The sequence below is a fragment of the Cherax quadricarinatus genome, chromosome 18, assembly GCF_038502225.1.
Source record: "Cherax quadricarinatus isolate ZL_2023a chromosome 18, ASM3850222v1, whole genome shotgun sequence".
NCBI lineage: Eukaryota > Metazoa > Arthropoda > Malacostraca > Decapoda > Parastacidae > Cherax > Cherax quadricarinatus.
In genome coordinates this window covers 46768708-46790835 of record NC_091309.1, presented here as the reverse complement: position 1 = coordinate 46790835, position 22128 = coordinate 46768708, and the positions used below count along the sequence as shown (strand labels likewise).

General features: G+C 44.3%; 1 protein-coding gene across 1 annotated transcript in view; it reads right to left on the bottom strand.

Annotated features, from left to right (window-relative positions):
- Nucleotides 1-9581, bottom strand: part of LOC128689516 (chorion peroxidase) — an 88643-nt gene extending 79062 nt beyond the window's left edge. The window contains exons 1-3 of the mRNA XM_070086476.1: nt 9449-9581; nt 8662-8870; nt 346-519 (exon numbers count right to left, since the gene is read on the bottom strand). Of these exons, the coding sequence (XP_069942577.1) occupies nt 346-519; nt 8662-8752 (265 nt within the window). The 5' untranslated portion in view covers nt 8753-8870; nt 9449-9581. The remainder of the gene's footprint in view (nt 1-345; nt 520-8661; nt 8871-9448) is intronic.
- Between the last annotated feature and the right edge of the window lie 12547 nt (nt 9582-22128).

The window sequence follows — 22128 nt, the reverse complement described above, 5'->3', positions numbered from 1 at the left end:
TACATCTACAACACCTCGTAGCAACACACCACCTACATCTATAACACCTCGTAGCAACACATCACCTACATCTACAACACCTCGTAGCAACACACCACCTACATCTATAACACCTCGTAGCAACACACCACCTACATCTACAACACCTCATAGCAACACACCACCTACATCTATAACACCTCGTAGCAACACACCACCTACATCTACAACACCTCGTAGCAACGCATCCCTACATCTACAACACCTCGTAGCAACACACCACCTACATCTATAACACCTCGTAGCAACACACCACCTACATCTACAACACCTCGTAGCAACACACGTCGTGGTCCAGGAACTTACCCTTGGTGATGGGTGTGTGGGTCACATCGTGGTCCAGGAACTGTCCCCACTGCATGATCAGGATGGTGAAGTTATCGTAGTGGCGGTCCCTGTCTATGATTACTTTGAAGGAGATTGACCTGGGAGACGGGAGGGGAGACCCGGACTTGGAGAGTCCTCTTGCTGAGTTCACACCTGAGGAAGTAGGTGGCTGAGTGAACGTAGGAGATGGTAGGTGAGTGAGTGGAATATTTGAGGTAGCAAATGACTGAGTGACAGTAGAGTGAGTGAAACATCTGTGGTGACAGTCGAGTGAGTGAAACATCTGAGGTGACAGTCGAGTGAGTGAAACATCTGAGGTGACAGTCGAGTGAGTGAAACATCTGAGGTGACAGTCGAGTGAGTGAAACATCTGAGGTGACAGTCGAGTGAGTGAAACATCTGAAGAGACAGTCGAGTGAGTGAAACATCTGTGGTGGCAGTAGAGTGAGTGAAACATCTGAGGACACAGTCGAGTGAGTGAAACATCTGAGGTGACAGTCGAGTGAGTGAAACATCTGATGTGACAGTCGAATGAGTGAAACATCTGTGGTGACAGTAAAGTGAATGAAACATCTGAGGTGACAGTCGAGTGAGTGAAACATCTGAGGAAACAGTCGAGTGAGTGAAAAATCAGAGGTGACAGTCGAGTGAGTGAAACATCAGAGGAGACAGTCGAGTGAGTGAAACATCTGAGGTGACAGTCGAGCGAGTGAAATATCTGAGGTGACAGTCGAGTGAGTGAAACATCAGAGGAGACAGTCGAGTGAGTGAAACATCAGAGGAGACAGTCGAGTGAGTGAAACATCAGAGGTGACAGTCGAGTGAGTGAAACATCAGAGGAGACAGTCGAGTGAGTGAAACATCTGAGGTGACAGTCGAGCGAGTGAAACATCTGAGGTGACAGTCGAGTGAGTGAAACATCAGAGGAGACAGTCGAGTGAGTGAAACATCAGAGGTGACAGTCGAGTGAGTGAAACATCAGAGGAGACAGTCGAGTGAGTGAAACATCAGAGGTGACAGTCGAGTGAGTGAAACATCAGAGGAGACTGTCGAGTGAGTGAAACATCAGAGGAGACAGTCGAGTGAGTGAAACATCAGAGGTGACAGTCGAGTGAGTGAAACATCAGAGGAGAGAGTCGAGTGAGTGAAACATCTGAGGTGACAGTCGAGCGAGTGAAACATCTGAGGTGACAGTCGAGTGAGTGAAACATCAGAGGGGACAGTCGAGTGAGTGAAACATCAGAGGAGACAGTCGAGTGAGTGAAACATCAGAGGTGACAGTCGAGTGAGTGAAACATCAGAGGAGACAGTCGTGTGAGTGAAACATCTGAGGTGACAGTCGAGCGAGTGAAACATCTGAGGTGACAGTCGAGTGAGTGAAACATCAGAGGAGACAGTCGAGTGAGTGAAACATCAGAGGTGACAGTCGAGTGAGTGAAACATCAGAGGAGACTGTCGAGTGAGTGAAACATCAGAGGAGACAGTCGAGTGAGTGAAACATCAGAGGTGACAGTCGAGTGAGTGAAACATCAGAGGAGACAGTCGAGTGAGTGAAACATCAGAGGTGACAGTCGAGTGAGTGAAACATCAGAGGAGACTGTCGAGTGAGTGAAACATCAGAGGAGACTGTCGAGTGAGTGAAACATCAGAGGTGACAGTCGAGTGAGTGAAACATCAGAGGTGACAGTCGAGTGAGTGAAACATCAGAGGTGACAGTCGAGTGAGTGAAACATCAGAGGTGACAGTTGAGTGAGTGAAACATCAGAGGAGACAGTCGAGTGAGTGAAACATCAGAGGTGACAGTCGAGTGAGTGAAACATCAGAGGAGACTGTCGAGTGAGTGAAACATCAGAGGAGACAGTCGAGTGAGTGAAACATCAGAGGTGACAGTTGAGTGAGTGAAACATCAGAGGAGACAGTCGAGTGAGTGAAACATCAGAGGAGACAGTCGAGTGAGTGAAACATCAGAGGTGACAGTTGAGTGAGTGAAACATCAGAGGAGACAGTCGAGTGAGTGAAACATCAGAGGAGACAGTCGAGTGAGTGAAACATCAGAGGAGACTGTCGAGTGAGTGAAACATCAGAGGAGACAGTCGAGTGAGTGAAACATCAGAGGTGACAGTTGAGTGAGTGAAACATCAGAGGAGACAGTCGAGTGAGTGAAACATCAGAGGTGACAGTTGAGTGAGTGAAACATCAGAGGAGACAGTCGAGTGAGTGAAACATCAGAGGTGACAGTTGAGTGAGTGAAACATCAGAGGAGACAGTCGAGTGAGTGAAACATCAGAGGTGACAGTTGAGTGAGTGAAACATCAGAGGAGACTGTCGAGTGAGTGAAACATCAGAGGAGACAGTCGAGTGAGTGAAACATCAGAGGTGACAGTCGAGTGAGTGAAACATCAGAGGTGACAGTCGAGTGAGTGAAACATCAGAGGAGACTGTCGAGTGAGTGAAACATCAGAGGAGACAGTCGAGTGAGTGAAACATCAGAGGTGACAGTCGAGTGAGTGAAACATCAGAGGTGACAGTTGAGTGAGTGAAACATCAGAGGTGACAGTTGAGTGAGTGAAACATCAGAGGTGACAGTTGAGTGAGTGAAACATCAGAGGAGACAGTCGAGTGAGTGAAACATCAGAGGAGACAGTCGAGTGAGTGAAACATCAGAGGAGACAGTCGAGTGAGTGAAACATCAGAGGAGACAGTCGAGTGAGTGAAACATCAGAGGAGACAGTCGAGTGAGTGAAACATCAGAGGAGACAGTTGAGTGAGTGAAACATCAGAGGAGACTGTCGAGTGAGTGAAACATCAGAGGTGACAGTCGAGTGAGTGAAACATCAGAGGAGACTGTCGAGTGAGTGAAACATCAGAGGAGACAGTCGAGTGAGTGAAACATCAGAGGAGACAGTCGAGTGAGTGAAACATCAGAGGAGACAGTTGAGTGAGTGAAACATCAGAGGAGACAGTCGAGTGAGTGAAACATCAGAGGAGACAGTCGAGTGAGTGAAACATCAGAGGAGACAGTCGAGTGAGTGAAACATCAGAGGTGACAGTCGAGTGAGTGAAACATCAGAGGAGACAGTCGAGTGAGTGAAACACAGCCACTGATGGTTATGAAACTCATACATTTTTTACAAATTAATCTTCGACAACCAAGACAATTGCACAACACTGCATGTCATCAACACTGCATGTCATCAACACTGCATGTCATCAACACTGCATGTCATCAACACTGCATGTCATCAACACTGCATGTCATCAACACTGCATGTCATCAACACTGCATGTCATCAACACTGCATGTCATCAACATTGCATGTCATCAACACTGCATGTCATCAACACTGCATGTCATCAACACTGCATGTCATCAACACTGCATGTCATCAACACTGCATGTCATCAACACTGCATGTCATCAACACTGCATGTCATCAACACTGCATGTCGTCAACACTGCATGTCGTCAACACTGCATGTCGTCAACACTGCATGTCGTCAACACTGCATGTCATCAACACTGCATGTCATCAACACTGCATGTCATCAACACTGCATGTCATCAACACTGCATGTCATCAACACTGCATGTCATCAACACTGCATGTCATCAACACTGCATGTCATCAACACTGCATGTCATCAACACTGCATGTCATCAACACTGCATGTCATCAACACTGCATGTCATCAACACTGCATGTCATCAACACTGCATGTCATCAACACTGCATGTCATCAACACTGCATGTCATCAACACTGCATGTCATCAACACTGCATGTCATCAACACTGCATGTCATCAACACTGCATGTCATCAACACTGCATGTCATCAACACTGCATGTCGTCAACACTGCATGTCGTCAACACTGCATGTCATCAACACTGCATGTCATCAACACTGCATGTCATCAACACTGCATGTCATCAACACTGCATGTCATCAACACTGCATGTCATCAACACTGCATGTCATCAACACTGCATGTCATCTACACTGCATGTCATCAACACTGCATGTCATCAACACTGCATGTCATCAACACTGCATGTCATCAACACTGCATGTCATCAACACTGCATGTCATCAACACTGCATGTCATCTACACTGCATGTCATCAACACTGCATGTCATCAACACTGCATGTCGTCAACACTGCATGTCATCAACACTGCATGTCATCAACACTGCATGTCATCAACACTGCATGTCATCAACACTGCATGTCATCAACACTGCATGTCGTCAACACTGCATGTCATCAACACTGCATGTCATCAACACTGCATGTCATCAACACTGCATGTCATCAACACTGCATGTCATCAACACTGCATGTCATCAACACTGCATGTCATCAACACTGCATGTCATCAACACTGCATGTCATCAACACTGCATGTCATCAACACTGCATGTCATCAACACTGCATGTCGTCAACACTGCATGTCATCAACACTGCATGTCATCAACACTGCATGTCGTCAACACTGCATGTCGTCAACACTGCATGTCATCAACATTGCATGTCATCACCGGAGAAATGTTCCACCTGCAGATGAAAGCTTTTTGAGAAGATAGAGACATGAATTACAATCCTTGTGACAGAAGATGGAGAAGAGCGATGCTTTGTGGTAATTGGTACCTCAGTTTTGAGGAAAAGTAATTCGTGATTATCACCCTCCAAATCTGAGGGACTGATTACTTCAGACTACCTCTCTACGTCTTTTACAGTCTCTAGAAGTATATTGTTCATCCCTGTAGTTATCTGATGTAGCCTACATTGTAGGGGACTCGTGCTGTCAATAAGGATACATAGTGTAGTATACATGTGTCTCACTGAGACACATGTACTATATGTATGAGATTTATTAATGGTATATAACACCTAGGTGTTTCAAATGCCTTCAAGGTATGTATGCTTATACAGGCTTTTTAACCAAGGAAATGGAGCTGCCTTTCCATTTCTTAGACCTCTGCTTTTGTGGTGTTTCTTATTGCAGCCTCTCCTTACTTAGCGACGCACTCGTTTATCGACGACTCGGGCTTACGACTGTCTCTCTGATCAGTATGCATAGCTAAATAATATATATTAGAGTAGATTTCCTCTATTCTGTTTACTACAATGTAAAGTACACTACTGTATAAACATTTAAATATACCTTCAAAGCTACACCATGAGGTATCAGTTGCATCAGTTGCATCAGTTAACGCCCCCGCGGCCGGTCCGTGACGAGGCTGTAATATGGCCAGTATCTTTCCTTGCAACGTTCCGTTACGTAAAATTTTCTAGCAATAACTTAGGATCGTTTACTGGCACTACTTTTACGTTTTAAAGACCAAAATATGACATTGTTTTCCATATTTTACACTTTGGAATATACATGGTAAGAAATGTTAGAGATGCTCCCTATACAGGCGAAGGTGAAGAATCACAGAGCTGCTAAGAGAGGCCAATGTATATGAAATACGAAGGGAGGCACTGGTCAGAGAAACAGAAAATATCGAACTCAAGCTTAAGGAATCTCACAAGAGACAAGAATCTCAGGAAGAACTAAAAGTCATAAAGGAAATTGAAAAAAAAATAATTCTTCTCTTATGCCAAATCTAAGGGTAAAACAACATCCAGTGTGGGGCCCCTACTTAGGCGGGATCAGACCTACACAGATGAAAGCAAAGAAATGAGCTACTAAAGTCCCAATTCGAGCCGTTAACCAGATTAAGGGTCGACAATCTTTTTGACCGAGACCCAAAATCTGGTCATCTCAAAAATCTCTGACATTATCCTAACACCACAAGACTTTGAAAAGGCATTAAATGACATGCCCATGCACTCTGCTCCAGGCCCAGACTCATGGAATTCCGTGCTTATCAAGAGCCGCAAAAAGCTCCTTGATCATTCTATGGAGAGGGAGCATGGACACAGGGGTCAAACCACACTCACTAAAAGCAACAAACATCGCACCACCCCACAAAGGTGGTAGTAAAGCAGTTGCAAAGAACTACAGACCGACAGCACTAACATCCCATAACATAAAAGTTTTGAAATGGTTCTAAGAAGCAAGATCTCCAGCCACCTAGATAGCCATTAATTACACAACCCAGGGCAACACGGGTTCATAGAAGGTCGCTCCTGCGTGTCCCAGCTACTGGATCACTATGATAAGCTCCTGGATGCTACAGAGGATAAACAAAATGCAAAAGCCTATGACAAGTGTGACCATGGTGCAATAGCGCACAAAATGCGTGACGAAGGAATAACAGGAAAAGTTGGTAGATGGATCTATAAATTCCTAACAAATAGAACACAAAGAGTAATAGTGAACAAAGACCGAGGCAGCTAGGTTGAAAAGCTCTGTTCCACAAGGCACAGTACTCGCTCCCATCATATACCTTATCCTCATATCTGACATAGAGAGGTATGCTATAGCTCCGTGTCTTCCTTTGCAGATGACACCCGAATTGACATGACAGTGACCTCCAACGAAGACACTGTAAGACTCCAGGCGGATATCAACCAAATCTCCAAATGGGCCACTCAAAACAATATGAAATTCAGTGAAGAGAAATTTCAACTACTCAGATATGGAAAACTTGAGGAAATTAAAACTATATCAGCGAATGCAACAACTTCTAACAATACAATTGAGCAAAAAAGTAATGTGAAGAACCGGGGAGTGATAGTGTCAGAGACTCTCACCTTCAAAGACCACAATAATATATCATCTAGAAAAATGATAGGATGGATAATGAGAACCTTCAAAACTAGGGACGCCAAGCCCATGATGATTCTCTTCAAATTGCATGTTCTCTCTAGGCTGGAATACTACCGTACACTAACTGCCCCATTCAAGGCAGGCGAAACTGCCGACCTAGAGAATGTGCAGAGAACGTTCACGATACACATAAGTACGATAAAGCACCTAAATTACTGTGAACGGTTGAAGTCCCTTGATTTGTATTCCCTGGAACGCAGGCGAGAAAGATACATGATAATATACACTTGGAAAATCCTAGAGGGATTGGTACCAAACTGGCACACGATAATTACTCCCTGTGAAAGCAAAAGACTCGGCAGGAGATGCAGGAGATGCAACATTCCCCCAATAAAAAGCAGGGGCGCCACGAGTACACTGAGAGACAACAAAATAAGTGTCCGGGGCCCAAGACTGTTCAACTGCCTGCCAGCATACATAAGGGGGATTACCAATAGACCCCTGGCCGTCTTCAAGAAGCCACTGGACTGTCACCTAAAGTCAGTACCTGACCAGCCTGGCAGTGGTTCGTACGACAGTCTGCGTGCGGCCAGCGGTAACAGCCTGGTCGATCAGACCCTGATCCAACACGAGGCCTGGTCTCAGACCGGGCCGCCGAGGCGTCGACCCCCGAAACCTCTCCAGGTATACTCCATGTATGGGTGTCGATGCATAGCAGCTGCTAATACCTCGGAACCTCTGTACTGCAACAAGTATAAGGAAACTTGCTCAACAATAACATTTGTACTAGGATCGATCACCGGTCCGTCAGTTGTGAGCCAAGGACGCTACCACTTGAGCCATGAACCACCGGAAAATGTCTCAATATGTCAGTTTCAAACTGTTAACACTGGTGTGTCCAACGAACATGATGGTTCTGGAATTTGGTCTAGTTTTTGTAGGTTCTAATTTCCCAATTTTATCATTAAGAATTTGAGAAGACATTGTGAACCTTCTGAAGTTGATGTTTGTAGCTGAAAATTAAACAACTTTAAACTATTTTGTTTCTAAACCACATAATTTTTCACACAATTCTCGACCATCTAGGAGACAACAGGGTTTTGTTTATCCTAAAATATATTAGAAATAATTGAACTTTATTCAAACATTTAGATGCATTCGTGTAGTGTTGTGCTCTAGAATATCCCATTATAATTCATCATCATTACCCAGGTATTTGAGGGTTGCTGGGTACTAGACATCTTTAGTGGAGTTAGAACTCATGGGAAGTTGGAATTAGTAATATGTAGATCCTAGACCTCTTGAGGAGGTTTAGCAATAGTTCCTAGATGTGTTGAGGAAGTTATGCCTACTGTAGGTTTTGAGGTATAAATCACGGAACGGGTGAGGGTTGAACCCAAGTCAAGGAAGTCCTAACTACTCGACCAGCTGGCTCTAATAAGATTTATCCAACTAGATACATTTTGAGGCCCAATTACAAAGCCTCCGAGTACGAGGGGCTTGGGTGTGGTCTCTGAGCGAGACCACACCCAAATTACCACAAACACCTTAAGAAATTAGGAGTGGTGCGCACCATCTGTGTAATCAGGTGGAAGGATGCGCTGGAAGGCGGTGCCGGCGCGTCCCCAGTCCTTGTTCTGTCGGTTGTTACACGACCCATCCATGGTCCTGTACTTCGTTCTGGGACACAGTGGCTCCTTGGGGCACGTGTTGGCGATAATTGTGTTCTGAAGACCAAACCTCGGCAGACCGAACCCACCTTGCTCCTTGCTTAAGTTGAATCTACAAGAGTGAAAACAGACTCATTTGAAAACAGATAAATCGAAATTACGTAAGAGACAAACGTATGGAGAAATTTTTGTCCAGTTGGACTTTTTATTCTTAATTGACTCATTTGTAACTGTTATTGCATATATTTGTACCCTTGAAGACGGGTGCCTTGGCGCCATTGAAGGGGCCTTGATCTAAGGACTTGAAGTTATCGTATTTTCCGGCATATATGGCGCGCTTTTTTCCCCACAAAATGCCTTTGAAAATCAGCCTGAGCCTTATATGCTCAGGATCGGAGTCAAGGGTAGGCTTTGGGTTACGCTTTAACATTGTCTACTAACATTACGTTACAACTGCTTGGAAACATGTCTTCTATGGATTATATGCTCGTGTTCCTTAAATGCCGGAAAACACGGTACTCTCCCTTTCCTAAGAACGACCCACTGTACTTCCCATTCGCCTATACATGTATAACTCACACAGGCTTATTGATTTCCCATCGAATATCACTATGCCATCCCCAAGTGCTGTATGACCCCCATTGGTTCATTCCTCACTATGATAACAATGCTGTCTGAGACTCTACTCACTCATTGACGAGGTTCAACGTGGCTGCCACGTTCTTGGAGGCATCCTTGGCTTTCTTGACAATTTTATCAGTGGTCTGGAAGAGCTGGGCATGTAAGAAGACCGGAGTGCCCTCCTTAGCCACCACCTGGTTCTTCAGCTGAACAAACCATACAAAATATTACTGTTTGTTATTCTACTGAACACAAAAATATTGTCGGTTTTTCAAATGAATATAGAATATTATTGTCTGGTCTTCAATTGAACACTGTGAACAATGTCAAAGTGAACATACACAAAATAATATTGTATGTTCTTCACCTAAACACACACAGGATAATATTCCTGTTTGTTCAACGTATATACAAAGGTGTTCAACGTATATACAAAGGATAATATTGTCTGTTCTACAGCTGCACACACACACACACACACACACACACACACACACACACACACACACACACACACACACACACACACACACACACACACACACACACACACACACATTTAGCCCTAAAGCTGAGGGATTTAGTTATGATGAGGTACTAAAGAAACTGGACCTGATGTCACTACAAGAAAGAATGATTAGAGAAAACATGATTACGACATACAAGATACTCAGAAGCTTTGACAGAGCAGATGGGAGCAGACTTTTTGAAATGAGAGGTATAAGGCAAGGCGTTATAGATGGAACCTAAAAACACAGAGGAACCACAGCGATGTAAGGAAGTCTTTGACTAGATGAAGATGTAGTAGAGGTGAAGTCAACACACAGAATCAAGGGCAGATATGATAAGGTCTATGAGGCCCAGATAATTCACTACATAATAATATATCGTCGCATGATTATATATTGTAAATGAGATGTAGGCTCAAGCTGGAGTAAATCAGCGGATACTTGACCCGTAATACGTCCATCTATTTCTTGTTTTTATTTTTTTCAGAATCGCCTGAAAAAAAATAAAAACAAGAAATATCAGAAATATGTTACAAAAACATGAAATTTCGCAATTATGCTCCTGATAACTTTACGAATAAAGACCAAAAGAGTTCCTCTCTGACTGCAGCTGCCATCATTTTCTCTCACTAAATACCTTTAAGTGTGGAATTTTTCTTATACAGTGGACCCCCGGTTAACGATATTTTTTTGCTCCAGAAGTATGTTCAGGTGCCAGTACTGACCGAATTTGTTCCCATAAGGAATATTGTGAAGTAGATTAGTCCATTTCAGACCCCCAAACATACACGTACAAACGCACTTACATAAATACACTTACATAATTGGTCGCATTCGGAGGTGATCATTATGCGGGGGTCCACTGTATTTCCTTTTTGAGGTTATTTACAAAAAATTCTGAACAAGATTACGTCTATTTATGTTTTTTTAATTTTTCCTAAGCCAAACCGGAAATGGAATGTGCTAGTTGGAGCATGTTGCAAGATTTTTGCTATTTGTCGACAGTTTTCTGTTAATGTCTCACAAACGACAAGATCTCTGATAAAAATACTCAGAAATAAAGCTATATAGAGGAAAATTATCTATTTAGGAAAGTGTGACTCTTATTTTGAATATGTTTTAGTTTATAGTTCATGCGTATACATAACAAAAAAGTACAATACCGTGACTGGAACGACACACAAATAACCCGCACATAGAACAGTGGAGCTTACTACGACGTTTCGGTCCGACTTGAACCATTTACAGTCACACTATAAATGGTCTAAGTCGGACCGAAACGTCGTCGTAAGCTCTTCTCTTCTATGTGCGGGTTGTGTTTCACGTGTATATATTTTGGCAAGAGATAGTCATTGAAGAGAATTTTTTTCCCGAGTGGTTTTCTATGCAGTAGGAACAATTTACTCAAGTTTTTGTTTATAATCTTATGATTTAAGACTAGTATTGACCTCGTCATGTGTTATACTAAGGTCATCTGTGAGATCCTCAGCTGAATTAGAATTTAGGCAACTTTGATGGTAGCAGTTCCATAACACTGAAAAAAAAAAACAGATTTTACGCAAACACATTGTTTTCTAAAGCCTAACTGTAGCTACATAAAATAACTTTCAATATTTTTATTAAATCTGGTGCCTCTGTTGTATAGGCAGGTGCCAGAATAATCTTGTATTTTCCAGCGACGCAGCTACTGAAAGAAAGAATAAGCAATATTGACTCTATGGTATTATTTTAAATAACGATGTCCTGTAGGTTTTGGGAACTATACACTCGTTCTAGGACGTTCCATTTTGCTTCTTTCAAGAACGTAATATGTGTCTTCAGGGATGAGAGCATCCATCTCCTTTCCAACTACCACAACTGACTCGTGTTTATTACATTTAAGGAATTCACTCTGATGATTGAGCACATCTGGATCATCACTGGCAACCTGTGTCACAATAATAAGAACATCCTTGTTCTCTACGTTACCAAAGAACTTTTATTTAGGAAGACACAGACGTGTGTTCTCATCAAATAATATTTCAGCTAAAATGAATCCTCAAAATTCCTTGACGCTCGATGCCTCTTCTACTGATCAGGTTTGTCGAATATCCATCAAAAATTGTCTCCCAGTTCACAAGAACTGGGTGACTTGATGGATCAAATTTTCTCCATCACTGACGTGCTTGGATCCTGACAACTCGTTGTTCAATAGTGTTAAACATCTGATACAGAGATAACTTCTTCGTCTTTCCCATCCAATATGGAGAGTAAGACAGAAGCCAACTCATGTATGAAACATGTTTTCAAGTCTTCCGGTAGTTTACAGTGCAAATTATTCGCAGTTGTCAAGCCACAGTATCCCTGTCGGCAGGCGACTGTCTGACTGGTGTCATGGCATCAGCGAGCAGAGTTATTGCTTGTACAAAGTATGACGTCACTTTGTCAGCTAACTCGCTCACTCCTGTTATGGTGTATGTGAGCAGAGCTTTTGAAGGAGACCATGTGCTGGTTGACAACGACACATGCCGAGTCAAGGGCCTCTCCCTTGAACCGTCCTTGCACACAGTACAACGTGGTAAGTTGCAAGTCCTTGTTGTCAACATGCATAGTCGAGAATTTCCCCTGCGGAAGAATACCTCACTTGTCGACCTTGTCAGGTTCCCTCTCCCGGTGAGAGTGGAGGGTGAAGTCCCAGCTGACCTCCTCGTAAGTGCAGTTCTCCCAGGCGAGTCTGCTGCTGACTCTTCCGACACCCGGCCAGTGCAGGGAGATGATCTAGCTATGACAGACTATCCCGAAGAGGCCCCAAAACTTCTCCAGGTGCCGATGGTGACACTCTTCAAATCACTAGTGCTCCCTCACTTAGATATTGCTCAGTGCTGATGGCCCCGTTCAGGGCAGGAGAAATATCGGAGCTGGAACAAATACAATGATCGTTTACGGCTCACATTGAGCCAGTAAAGCACCTAAACTACTGGGAACGCCTGCAAGTCTTGAACATGTACTCATTGGAGCGGAGAAGAGAGAGGTACATGATAATATATACCTGGAAGGTGCTCAAGGGCTTGGTCCTAAATCTGCAAACTGCCATAACAACATACTGGAGTGAGAAATATGGGAGGAAGTGTAAAATGAACTCAGTGAGGAGCAGAGGTGTGGTGGGGACAATAAGGGAACACTGTATCAACATCCGGGGTTCCAGACTTTTCAGCAACTTACCAGAAGATATCAAAAACACTTCTGGAACAAGTGTTGAAGCCTTCAAGAGGAAACTAGACAAGTATCTTTACCAGGTGCCAGATCAATCAGGCTGTGATGGATATGTGGGGCAGCGGGCTTCCAGCAGCAACAGCTAGGTTGACCAGGCGAGCACCAGACGAGCCTGGCCTATGGCCGGGCTCAGAGAGTAGATATACTCTCGAAATTCTTCGAAGGTATATCAAAGGTATAAGGTCTTTTCAACTCTTGATCTTCTTCAAGGGTTCTGACAGATCTCCCTCGATGATGAAAGCAAAGAGTTGACAGCTTTCTCTACGCTAACCGGTCATTACCAGTTCAGGAGGATGCCCTTCAGCTTGCGTGGAAGCCCAATCACATTTAGTCGTTTGATGACGACAATTTTCCGTACCCTCCTAGGTGGCACGCTCATGGTCTACCTAGATGATCTCATAGTCATGTCGCAAGATGTCCCGACACATCTCGAGAAACTTGACAGGGTATTGGACAGGCTAGCTCAGGCAAACCTTAAGGTAAAGCTCTCCAAATGCCATTTCCTCTGGAAGGAAATAAAATTTCTGGGTCACACAGTGACTTAGAATGGCATAAAGACGGACGAGTCTAAAATCTCGGCCGTGTAGAAATTCTCCAGACTTATGACGGCAGATGCAGTCCGGTCCTTCATAGGCCTGGCGGGTTTCTACCACACCTTTATCGCAGGTTTCTCCACCATTGCTGCACCCCTGACACGCTTACTCAAGAAGGATACCCCTTTTGAGTGGACGTGTGATCAGGAACGAGCTTTTGTCACTCTCAAGAACAAGTTAACATCAGCCCCAGCCCTTAGATTCCTTGATTTCACAAAGGCATTTATCGTGACGACTGATGCCAGCAAAGTTGGCATCGGTGCAGTCTTGTCACAGGAATCTAATGGCAAGCAACAGCCTATTGCCTATGCTAGCCATGTCCTTACTAAAGCAGAAGTCAATTATTCAGTGACAGAGCTAGAAGCTTAGCCATTGTACGGGCCTTGAGTCATTTTTGGGATATTATCTACCATTATCCTATCAAGATTTACACAGATCATCTACCTTTATTGGCCCTTTTTGCTAATAAGAACCTCTCGGGAAAGCATGCTCGGTGGTCGCTCACGTTCAATGACTACAACCCTGAAATTTGCTATGTCCCAGGTAAGCAAAATGTTGTAGCTGATGCCCTGTCGAGACATATAGCATTCATGAGTGTCGACAACTCGTTCTCTGTTGAGAATCTTGAGAGAGCCCGACGACAGGATTCTATGTGGTCTCCAGTCCTTCGTTTCCTGACCAAGGAGGACGTTGACTTACAGGTCAAGTCTCCCGTTCCACAGAAGGATTTGGTGGTCAACCAAGGAGTACTGTGCCATGTTGCACAGCTGGTGGACCCCGGCAGAACCATATACCAACTGGTGATAGCAGAGTCCATGATACCAGCTACTGTTAGGTTGATCCAAGATGTCCCAGGTGCAGCGCACCCCGGGAAGGACCGCAGTATCAAACAGGCACGAATGAAATATTTCTGGCCTAAGATGGCAGCGGACATTGCCAAGCATGTACACCAGTGTGATGTTTACCTACAGCACAAGTGTACCGTTACAGGTCCTAACCCCATTCTAAAGTATCCCATTACAAAGAAGCCCTGGGAGAGAAATTCTGTCGACCTGTTGACGAACTTCTCGACCTCGGAGAAGGAAAATAAGCACCTGCTTGTAATGGTAGATAACTTGTCGCGGTACAATGAATTAGTTCCCATTCCTGATAAAACTGCCGAGACTGTTGTTAATGCTTTCCGTGAGAATGTCGTTCTCCGTCATACCTGCCCACGTGTCCTTCTGTCAGACAATGGGTCTGAGTTCATAAACGCCATAATGCAGGATCTTTGCTCCAGATTTAACATTCACCAAGCGCCAGTAGCTCCACGCCACCCTGCGAGTAATGGTCTTGCTGAAGGTACAAATCGCAAAGTCCTGGAGGTGCTCAGGGTAACCGTTAGCCCAAGTTGTACTACATGGGATGAGGCATTCCCAGATTTTCAGTGTACATTAAACTCCTCCCTCAACAGCTCGATCGGTGAGACACCTCATTTTGCTTTGTATGGCTATGACAAGCGCTTACCGTACGAAATTCTGTTTGCTCCACCTCGACCTACTTACGACACTGATAACCCCAGTGTAGTAAAGATGCGGACAATGCAGCTTGTTTTCCAGTGGGTACGAGAGAACCTTATGAAAGCTACTGATAGGTTCACGTCAGAGCGCAATGCCCTCGCCAAGGAAAGCAAAGTGGAACCAGGTTGCAAAGTTATGTTGCTCAACCCAGTGCAGACCCCAGGTATGCACAAACTTGTCCCAAAATTCGTGGGTCCTTACTGTGTCCTCCGACAGCTCTGTGGCAATAAGTTCGAGGTGAGGGAGATTGCTACTGGAACTATCAAAGAAGCCCACCTTGATCACATGAAGTATATGGACCATGTGCAGGCCGAAGCTGGAGTCGCGTGCGTTGCAACTCCACAATCAGACCAATGCTAGGGACAACCCGTCTACTTCTTCTCCCACTACTACTGTTACTGAAGACGGCCCAGTAAGGCTCCATACTTATGGCCTGCGACCCAGGACAACAGTACATTTCTGTGACATTGACATACCTACTGACTTGTCTGACTCCTACGCTAGTTATGCTAATTGTTTGCTTGCAGAAATGGGTATAAATGTACACACATTGTATAGCTAGTTGATAATGGAGTCAGGGTGGACAACATCATGTAAATATGTAAATACTTTTAGAAGGGTACCCAGAGTATAATGAATTCCATGGACATAGTATTATTGTAGGTATGTGCACCCAGTGTCTCTTTTAAAGCCTGCGGACAACCTGTATATAGAAGATTTTAGTTCCAGTGCTGACGTCTCCGGACTCTCTCCTCAATGAAGCTGCGCGGGCAAGCCAGTTTTCTCTTCCCCAGGATGGGAGAGTTTTTCTTTTGCCTGTTGCATTTTATGTCCATTTTTGATTTAAAAGTGAGCGAAAGCCAATCCCTCCCTGGGGTAGCTAGTGTAAGTAATTCTATTGCCCCTATGGGCCCACTAGTACTGTTGCGTTGGGACGACGCGAGGTGCGTGGCCGAGCAAATGTAGACAGCATGTACTGTCAGCACAGACAGCCTATGCTGTCTGCCAGCTTAGTTCATATTTCGCGGCATATAAGTGCTGCCCTCTGTAGGCTCACCCAGGTCATTGGGATGCTGGGCCCACTCGTCCTCACTTCTTCACAACCGACTGACTTGAGAGGTACAAGTGCTCCCCTCCACGGACTAGCTATCGGTCATTCCCTCACATTGTCCGTTGTGTACTCACTCCTTTCCAATTAAAACCAAACTAGTCCACAGCCGTATCATTGCTACCTACGCTACCTCCATCGGCACTAAACCATTGCTCAACAGCAAGAAAAGTAATAACAAAGACCTGTCTTGATGAATAGGTAGTACACTACTTGACAGTGACACGAGACCTGTCTTGATGAATAGGCAGTGACACAATTTGACAGTGACACGAGACCTGTCTTGATGAATAGGCTGTGACATTACTTGACAGTGACACGAGACCTCTCTTGATGGATTAGCAGTGATTTCTGAAGTCATTCAACAATCTTCTGAACATCTCTATCATACTATGATATACTTTTGATGATATACCTTTGATGAGTTTCAAGAGATTTTCTAATCCAAGAGCCCGGCCATTGGCCAGGCTCGTCTGATGCTTGCCTGGTCAACTAGGATGTTGCTGTTCGTGGCCCGCAGCCCCACATATCCACCACAGCTTGGTTGATCTGGCACACATTCTTACATACGTGGTGAGCCATTGGTGTTACCACACCAATAACAGTGACGTAAATCTCACTGTTACTGTAAGATGAAGAGAATCAATATATTGAGTTAGAGGTGGCAGGATGTCGCATAGACACCGTGGATGTCTTCACGAGGGAACCGGACGGATTCCTGAAGTCAGTGACTGATCAGCTGATCGGGCTGTTGTTGGTACGTTGGATTGCATGCGGCCAGCAGTAACAGTCTAGTTGATCAGGGCCTGTCTCAGTGAAATCCAGTTCTATGGTCACCAGATTCCAATACCCTAATTGCGGTGTCTCAGGGCACAGCTGGAAGTTGAAAACGCAGATGAGTCACAAGGATGTCAGGAAATACTTCTCTATCTTTACAATAAGTGAAACGACTTTGAGAGTGAAGTGGTAGAGCCAGAATACATACATAGTTTTAAGAATATGTATGGCAGGGTTCACGCAGCCAGGAGAGAGTGAATCAGAAGCAGCCACGTACTGAAACTCGACAACTCCAACCACAGTTAGGTAAGTACAATTACGTGAGATGTGTTTCCAGTTTGTCTTAAACACGTCATGTGATGAGTCACCTTCATTAGATGCTTCTTAAAAACATTATTGTCTTCCATTGAGTTGAATTTTGGAGGAATGTCATTAAAATACAATTTTGACACTCTGTGGCAGTGTTTTAAGATTAAACTTCGCGAAATAAATGCATCGAGAGATCAATCAATTTGCAGTGCGCGAGGTCTTGTTGCAGCATGTATGAAATGCGTCATTTCTTTTTCACAGGGCTTGACGAGGTTTGGTTAAGGTTCTGCATTATTCTTTTATTTTTTTGTCTTCTTAGGACCTTAGTCTTTCTGAAATGTACCCATTTCTTCTCTCTCTATTTGTAGCAGGTATTAATTAGTTTAAAACCAGAGGAACAACAACCAGCAATTTTTGGTCTGTTGTTCGTTGTTGGTGGGTTGTATGTAAAGTTGTTGGTGGGTTGTATGTAAAGTTGTTGGTAGGTTGTATGTAAAGTTGTTGGTAGGTTGTATGTAAAGTTGTTGGTAGGTTGTATGTAAAGTTGTTGGTGGGTTGTATGTAAAGTTGTTGGTGGGTTGTATGTAAAGTTGTTGGTGGGTTTTATGTAAAGTTGTTGGTGGGTTGTATGTAAAGTTGTTGGTGGGTTGTATATAAAGTTGTTGGTGGGTTGTGTCAAGTTGTTGGTAGGTTGTATGTAAAGTTGTTGGTGGGTTGTGTGTCAAGTTGTTGGTGGGTTGTATGTAAAGTTGTTGGTGGGTTGTGTGTCAAGTTGTTGGTGGGTTGTGTGTCAAGTTGTTGGTGGGTTGTATGTAAAGTTGTTGGTGGGTTGTATGTAAAGTTGTTGTGGGTTGTATGTAAAGTTGTTGGTGGGTTGTATGCAAAGTTGTTGGTAAGTTGTATGTAAAGTTATTGGTAGGTTGTATATAAAGTTGTTAGTGGGCTGTATATAAAGTTGTTGGTGGGTTGTATATAAAGTTGTTGGTGGGTTGTATATAAAGTTGTTGGTGGGTTGTATATAAAGTTGTTGGTGGGTTGTATATAAAGTTGTTAGTGGGCTGTATATAAAGTTGTTGGTGGGTTGTATATAAAGTTGTTGGTGGGTTGTATATAAAGTTGTTGGTGGGTTGCATATAAAGTTGTTAGTGGGCTGTATATAAAGTTGTTGGTGGGTTGTATATAAAGTTGTTGGTGGGTTGTATGTAATGTTATTGGTGGGTTGTATGTAAAGTTGTTGGTCGGTTGAATGTTAAGTTATTGATGGGTTGTATATAAAGTTGTTGGTGGGTTGTACATAAAATTGTTGGTGGGTTGTATATAAAGTTGTTGGTGGGTTGTATGTAATGTTGGTGGGTTGTATGTAAAGTTGTTGGTGGGTTGTGTAGACAGCATGTACTGTCTGCACAGACAGCCATGGTGTCTGCCAGCTTAGTTCATATTTTGCGCACTAAGGTGCTTCCCTCTGGGCCTATCCAAGTCTGTGGGAAGCTCGTCCCACACTCCCTCACTCTCTCTCAGCGGCCTGGCAGCAAGACAGAAGGCCTAGAAGCTCTCTCCTCTTGTGGGCATGGCCTACCTGGGCCATGGGCACAACACACAAGCCTGTGTACTCACCACGACGTTTTCAAATAAACAAAGAAGCCTCTGAAGACGTTTATAATTCACACCCCGCTTTCAGTTCACCAAATAATTTCGTTATAAATGGTGGGAAGCGGTGGTCGCAGCAGTTGTGTTTCCCCGGAGAGAGGAAGGAAATAGGATGAAGTCATCTTCACTTTATCACCCTATACAAGAAGCATCCGTCTCTCAACGAGTTATCCTGATGTCGTGTCTGCACGTTTGAGCATCCAGACACAGGTACAAGCAGGATCTAGCCGAATTTCTTCGAAAATTGTAGGTGGTGTCCCAGTGACCCCATGCTACACCGTCCCACGCTGTTTCTCAAGTCATGTGTTCAGTGTCACTTGTATGTTCTGCTGTTGTTGTTCGGCTCAGCACAGCTGTTTCAGCAAGCCAGAGGTGAGTTTTGTGGTGATTTCTGCATCCAGTGTGTCTCCCTGTGTTTGTGGGTGGGAGAGGAGGAAGTGGCCAGATCCTCCCTGGCCATACACTCGCCCACGTTCGCCCTACTCACACCTCACCAGCCTACCACCACACTCCACCACTATTTACTCACTCCTTCTGCTGTGTTTTCTGCTGTTTTCCGTGAGAAATGGACACCAGAGCTGTGAATCCAAGTGCCCAAGGCCACTCGAAGCTACGTGGATCAGCATGCCACGTAAATCAGCAACCCCCGTGGATCAGCAAGTCACGTAGATCAGCATGCCACGTGGATCCCGACACCACGTGGGGTGTGGACGATGTCACATAGATCTACAAGCCACATGGGTTAACAAGCCAGATGTCCCAGGCCTCATGCTGTGGTCTGCTGCCCGCATCACATTAACGTCACCGACGATGCTGCCCGACTTCACGACGTCACGATGTCTGCCTGACGTTACCTCGAGATGTCTGCTGACGTCACAGTGCTGCTGATGTCACCTCGCGACGTCACGCCTGACATCACATGATGTCACATCGAGTGTTTCTAGTAATTATTTCAGTATTGTCGAGAAGATTGAGAGAAGATATATGTCGTTTATTAATTAATTCTTCTCAGTCAGTGTTCTCACATGTTAGTGTATGGCTTAGTGTCAGTTTTGTACACAGAAAAGCATCATTTGCTAGTTTAAGCCAAGTTGTAACACATGTACCACTGGTGTGTGTAGTTTCCATGAGTCCAGTGAGGTCTGAGCCAGACCTGAGAAGCACCACTGTGTTAAGTCACCCATGTGACCAGTGCGTTTGACAGCTGATATCAATCAGCTCTGAGCCCAAGCCCCCTTGTACAGAAAGCTCTTATGCTCGTCGCTAGTGATGTTATGCAGAATCGTACCTGCTACGATTTCCATCAAGATTTGTTTCACTTCTCCTCCAGACCTTCAGAGTGCAGTTATAGGGAGAGAAACAAGTCTGGGGACACTTAGACTAACCTCTGCTATAACTCCAACTGCCGAGAGAATGACACTTGTCAAGCCGCAGTTAGCCCTGTCGGCAGGCGTTGTGTCAGCCTCGTGTCACAAGCTTCAGTGAGCTCCTGCACAAAGAAGATGTCACTTTGACTGCTAGCTCACTCACTGCAGTCTGGTGTATGATGTTACAACTCCCAGATGTTTCGCCCAGTCGTCTCTGCCACGACTCGCTCCAAGACTCGCTCCACGCTTGCCAGCAGTGACAGCCCAGCGACAGTACCAGTCGAGAAGTGTCCTCCTGAGTCGCTTGCCAGAAGTCCTGCCCAGTTGCCGAGTTTTGTCGACGCCTCACTCGAGGCCACCAGCAGGTTGTGCCCCAGGTTGAGTGAAAACCTGCAGCGACTCCTACGATGACTGCTTCACCGTTCTAGAGGAAACCAGAGCCTGTTACATCACAGCTCAGCCGCAGTGATGTCTCCTGTGTTGCAATATCTGTCCAGACGCAGGAAGGCGTGCAGTGATGCTCTTCGACGCTCACAGTCTATGATCACGATGTTTAGCACACCCCACATGTTTTTTCTTCCCTCCTTGTAGGAAGTTTTTTTTTCCATGTCAATATGTATATATATATGTTTTTTATTTTGTGTTCTATGCCCTGTTCCTACGAGAGAGAGACCGAGTTTTTTTGACGCGAGGTAGGTGGCCGAGCGAATGTAGACAGCCTGTACTGTCTGTACAGATAGCCATGCTGTCTGCCAGCTTAGTTCATATTTCGTGCACTAAGGTGCTGCCCTCTGGGCCTATCCAAGTCTGTGAGAAGCAGGTCCCAGACTCGCTCACTCTCTCTCAGCGGCCTGGCAGCAAGACAGAAGACCCAGTAGCTCTCTCCGCTCGTGGGCATGGCCTACCTGGGCCATGGGCACAACACAAAAGCCTGTGTACCCACCACGACATTTTCAAACAAACAAAGAAGCCTCCGAAGGCGTTTATAACTCACACCCCGCTTTCAGTTCACCAAAAAATTTCGTTACAGTTGTACGTAAAGTTGTTAGTGGGTTGTATATAAAGTTGTTGGTGGGTTGTATTTAAAGTTGTTGTTGGGTTGTATATAAAGTTGTTGTTGGGTTGTATATAAAGTTGTTTGTGGGTTGTATATAAAGTTGTTGGTTGGTTGTATATAAAGTTGTTGGTGGGTTGTATATAAAATTGTTAGTGGGTTGTATATAAAGTTGTTGTTGGGTTGTATATAAAGTTGTTGGTGGGTTGTATATAAAGTTGTTGTTGGGTTGTATATAAAGTTGTTGTTGGGTTGTATATAAAGTTGTTGTTGGGTTGTATATAAAGTTGTTGGTGGGTTGTATATAAAGTTGTTGTTGTGATGTATATAAAGTTGTTGTTGGGTTGTATATAAAGTTGTTGGTGGGTTGCATATAAAGTTGTTAGTGGGTTGTATATAAAGTTGTTGTTGGGTTGTATTTAAAGTTGTTGTTGGGTTGTACATAAAGTTGTTGGTTGGTTGTATATAAAGTTGTTGTTGGATTGTATATAAAGTTGCTGGTGTTTTGTATAGAAGGTTGTTGTTGGGTTGTATATAAAGTTGTTGGTGGGTTGTATATAAAGTTGTTGGTGGG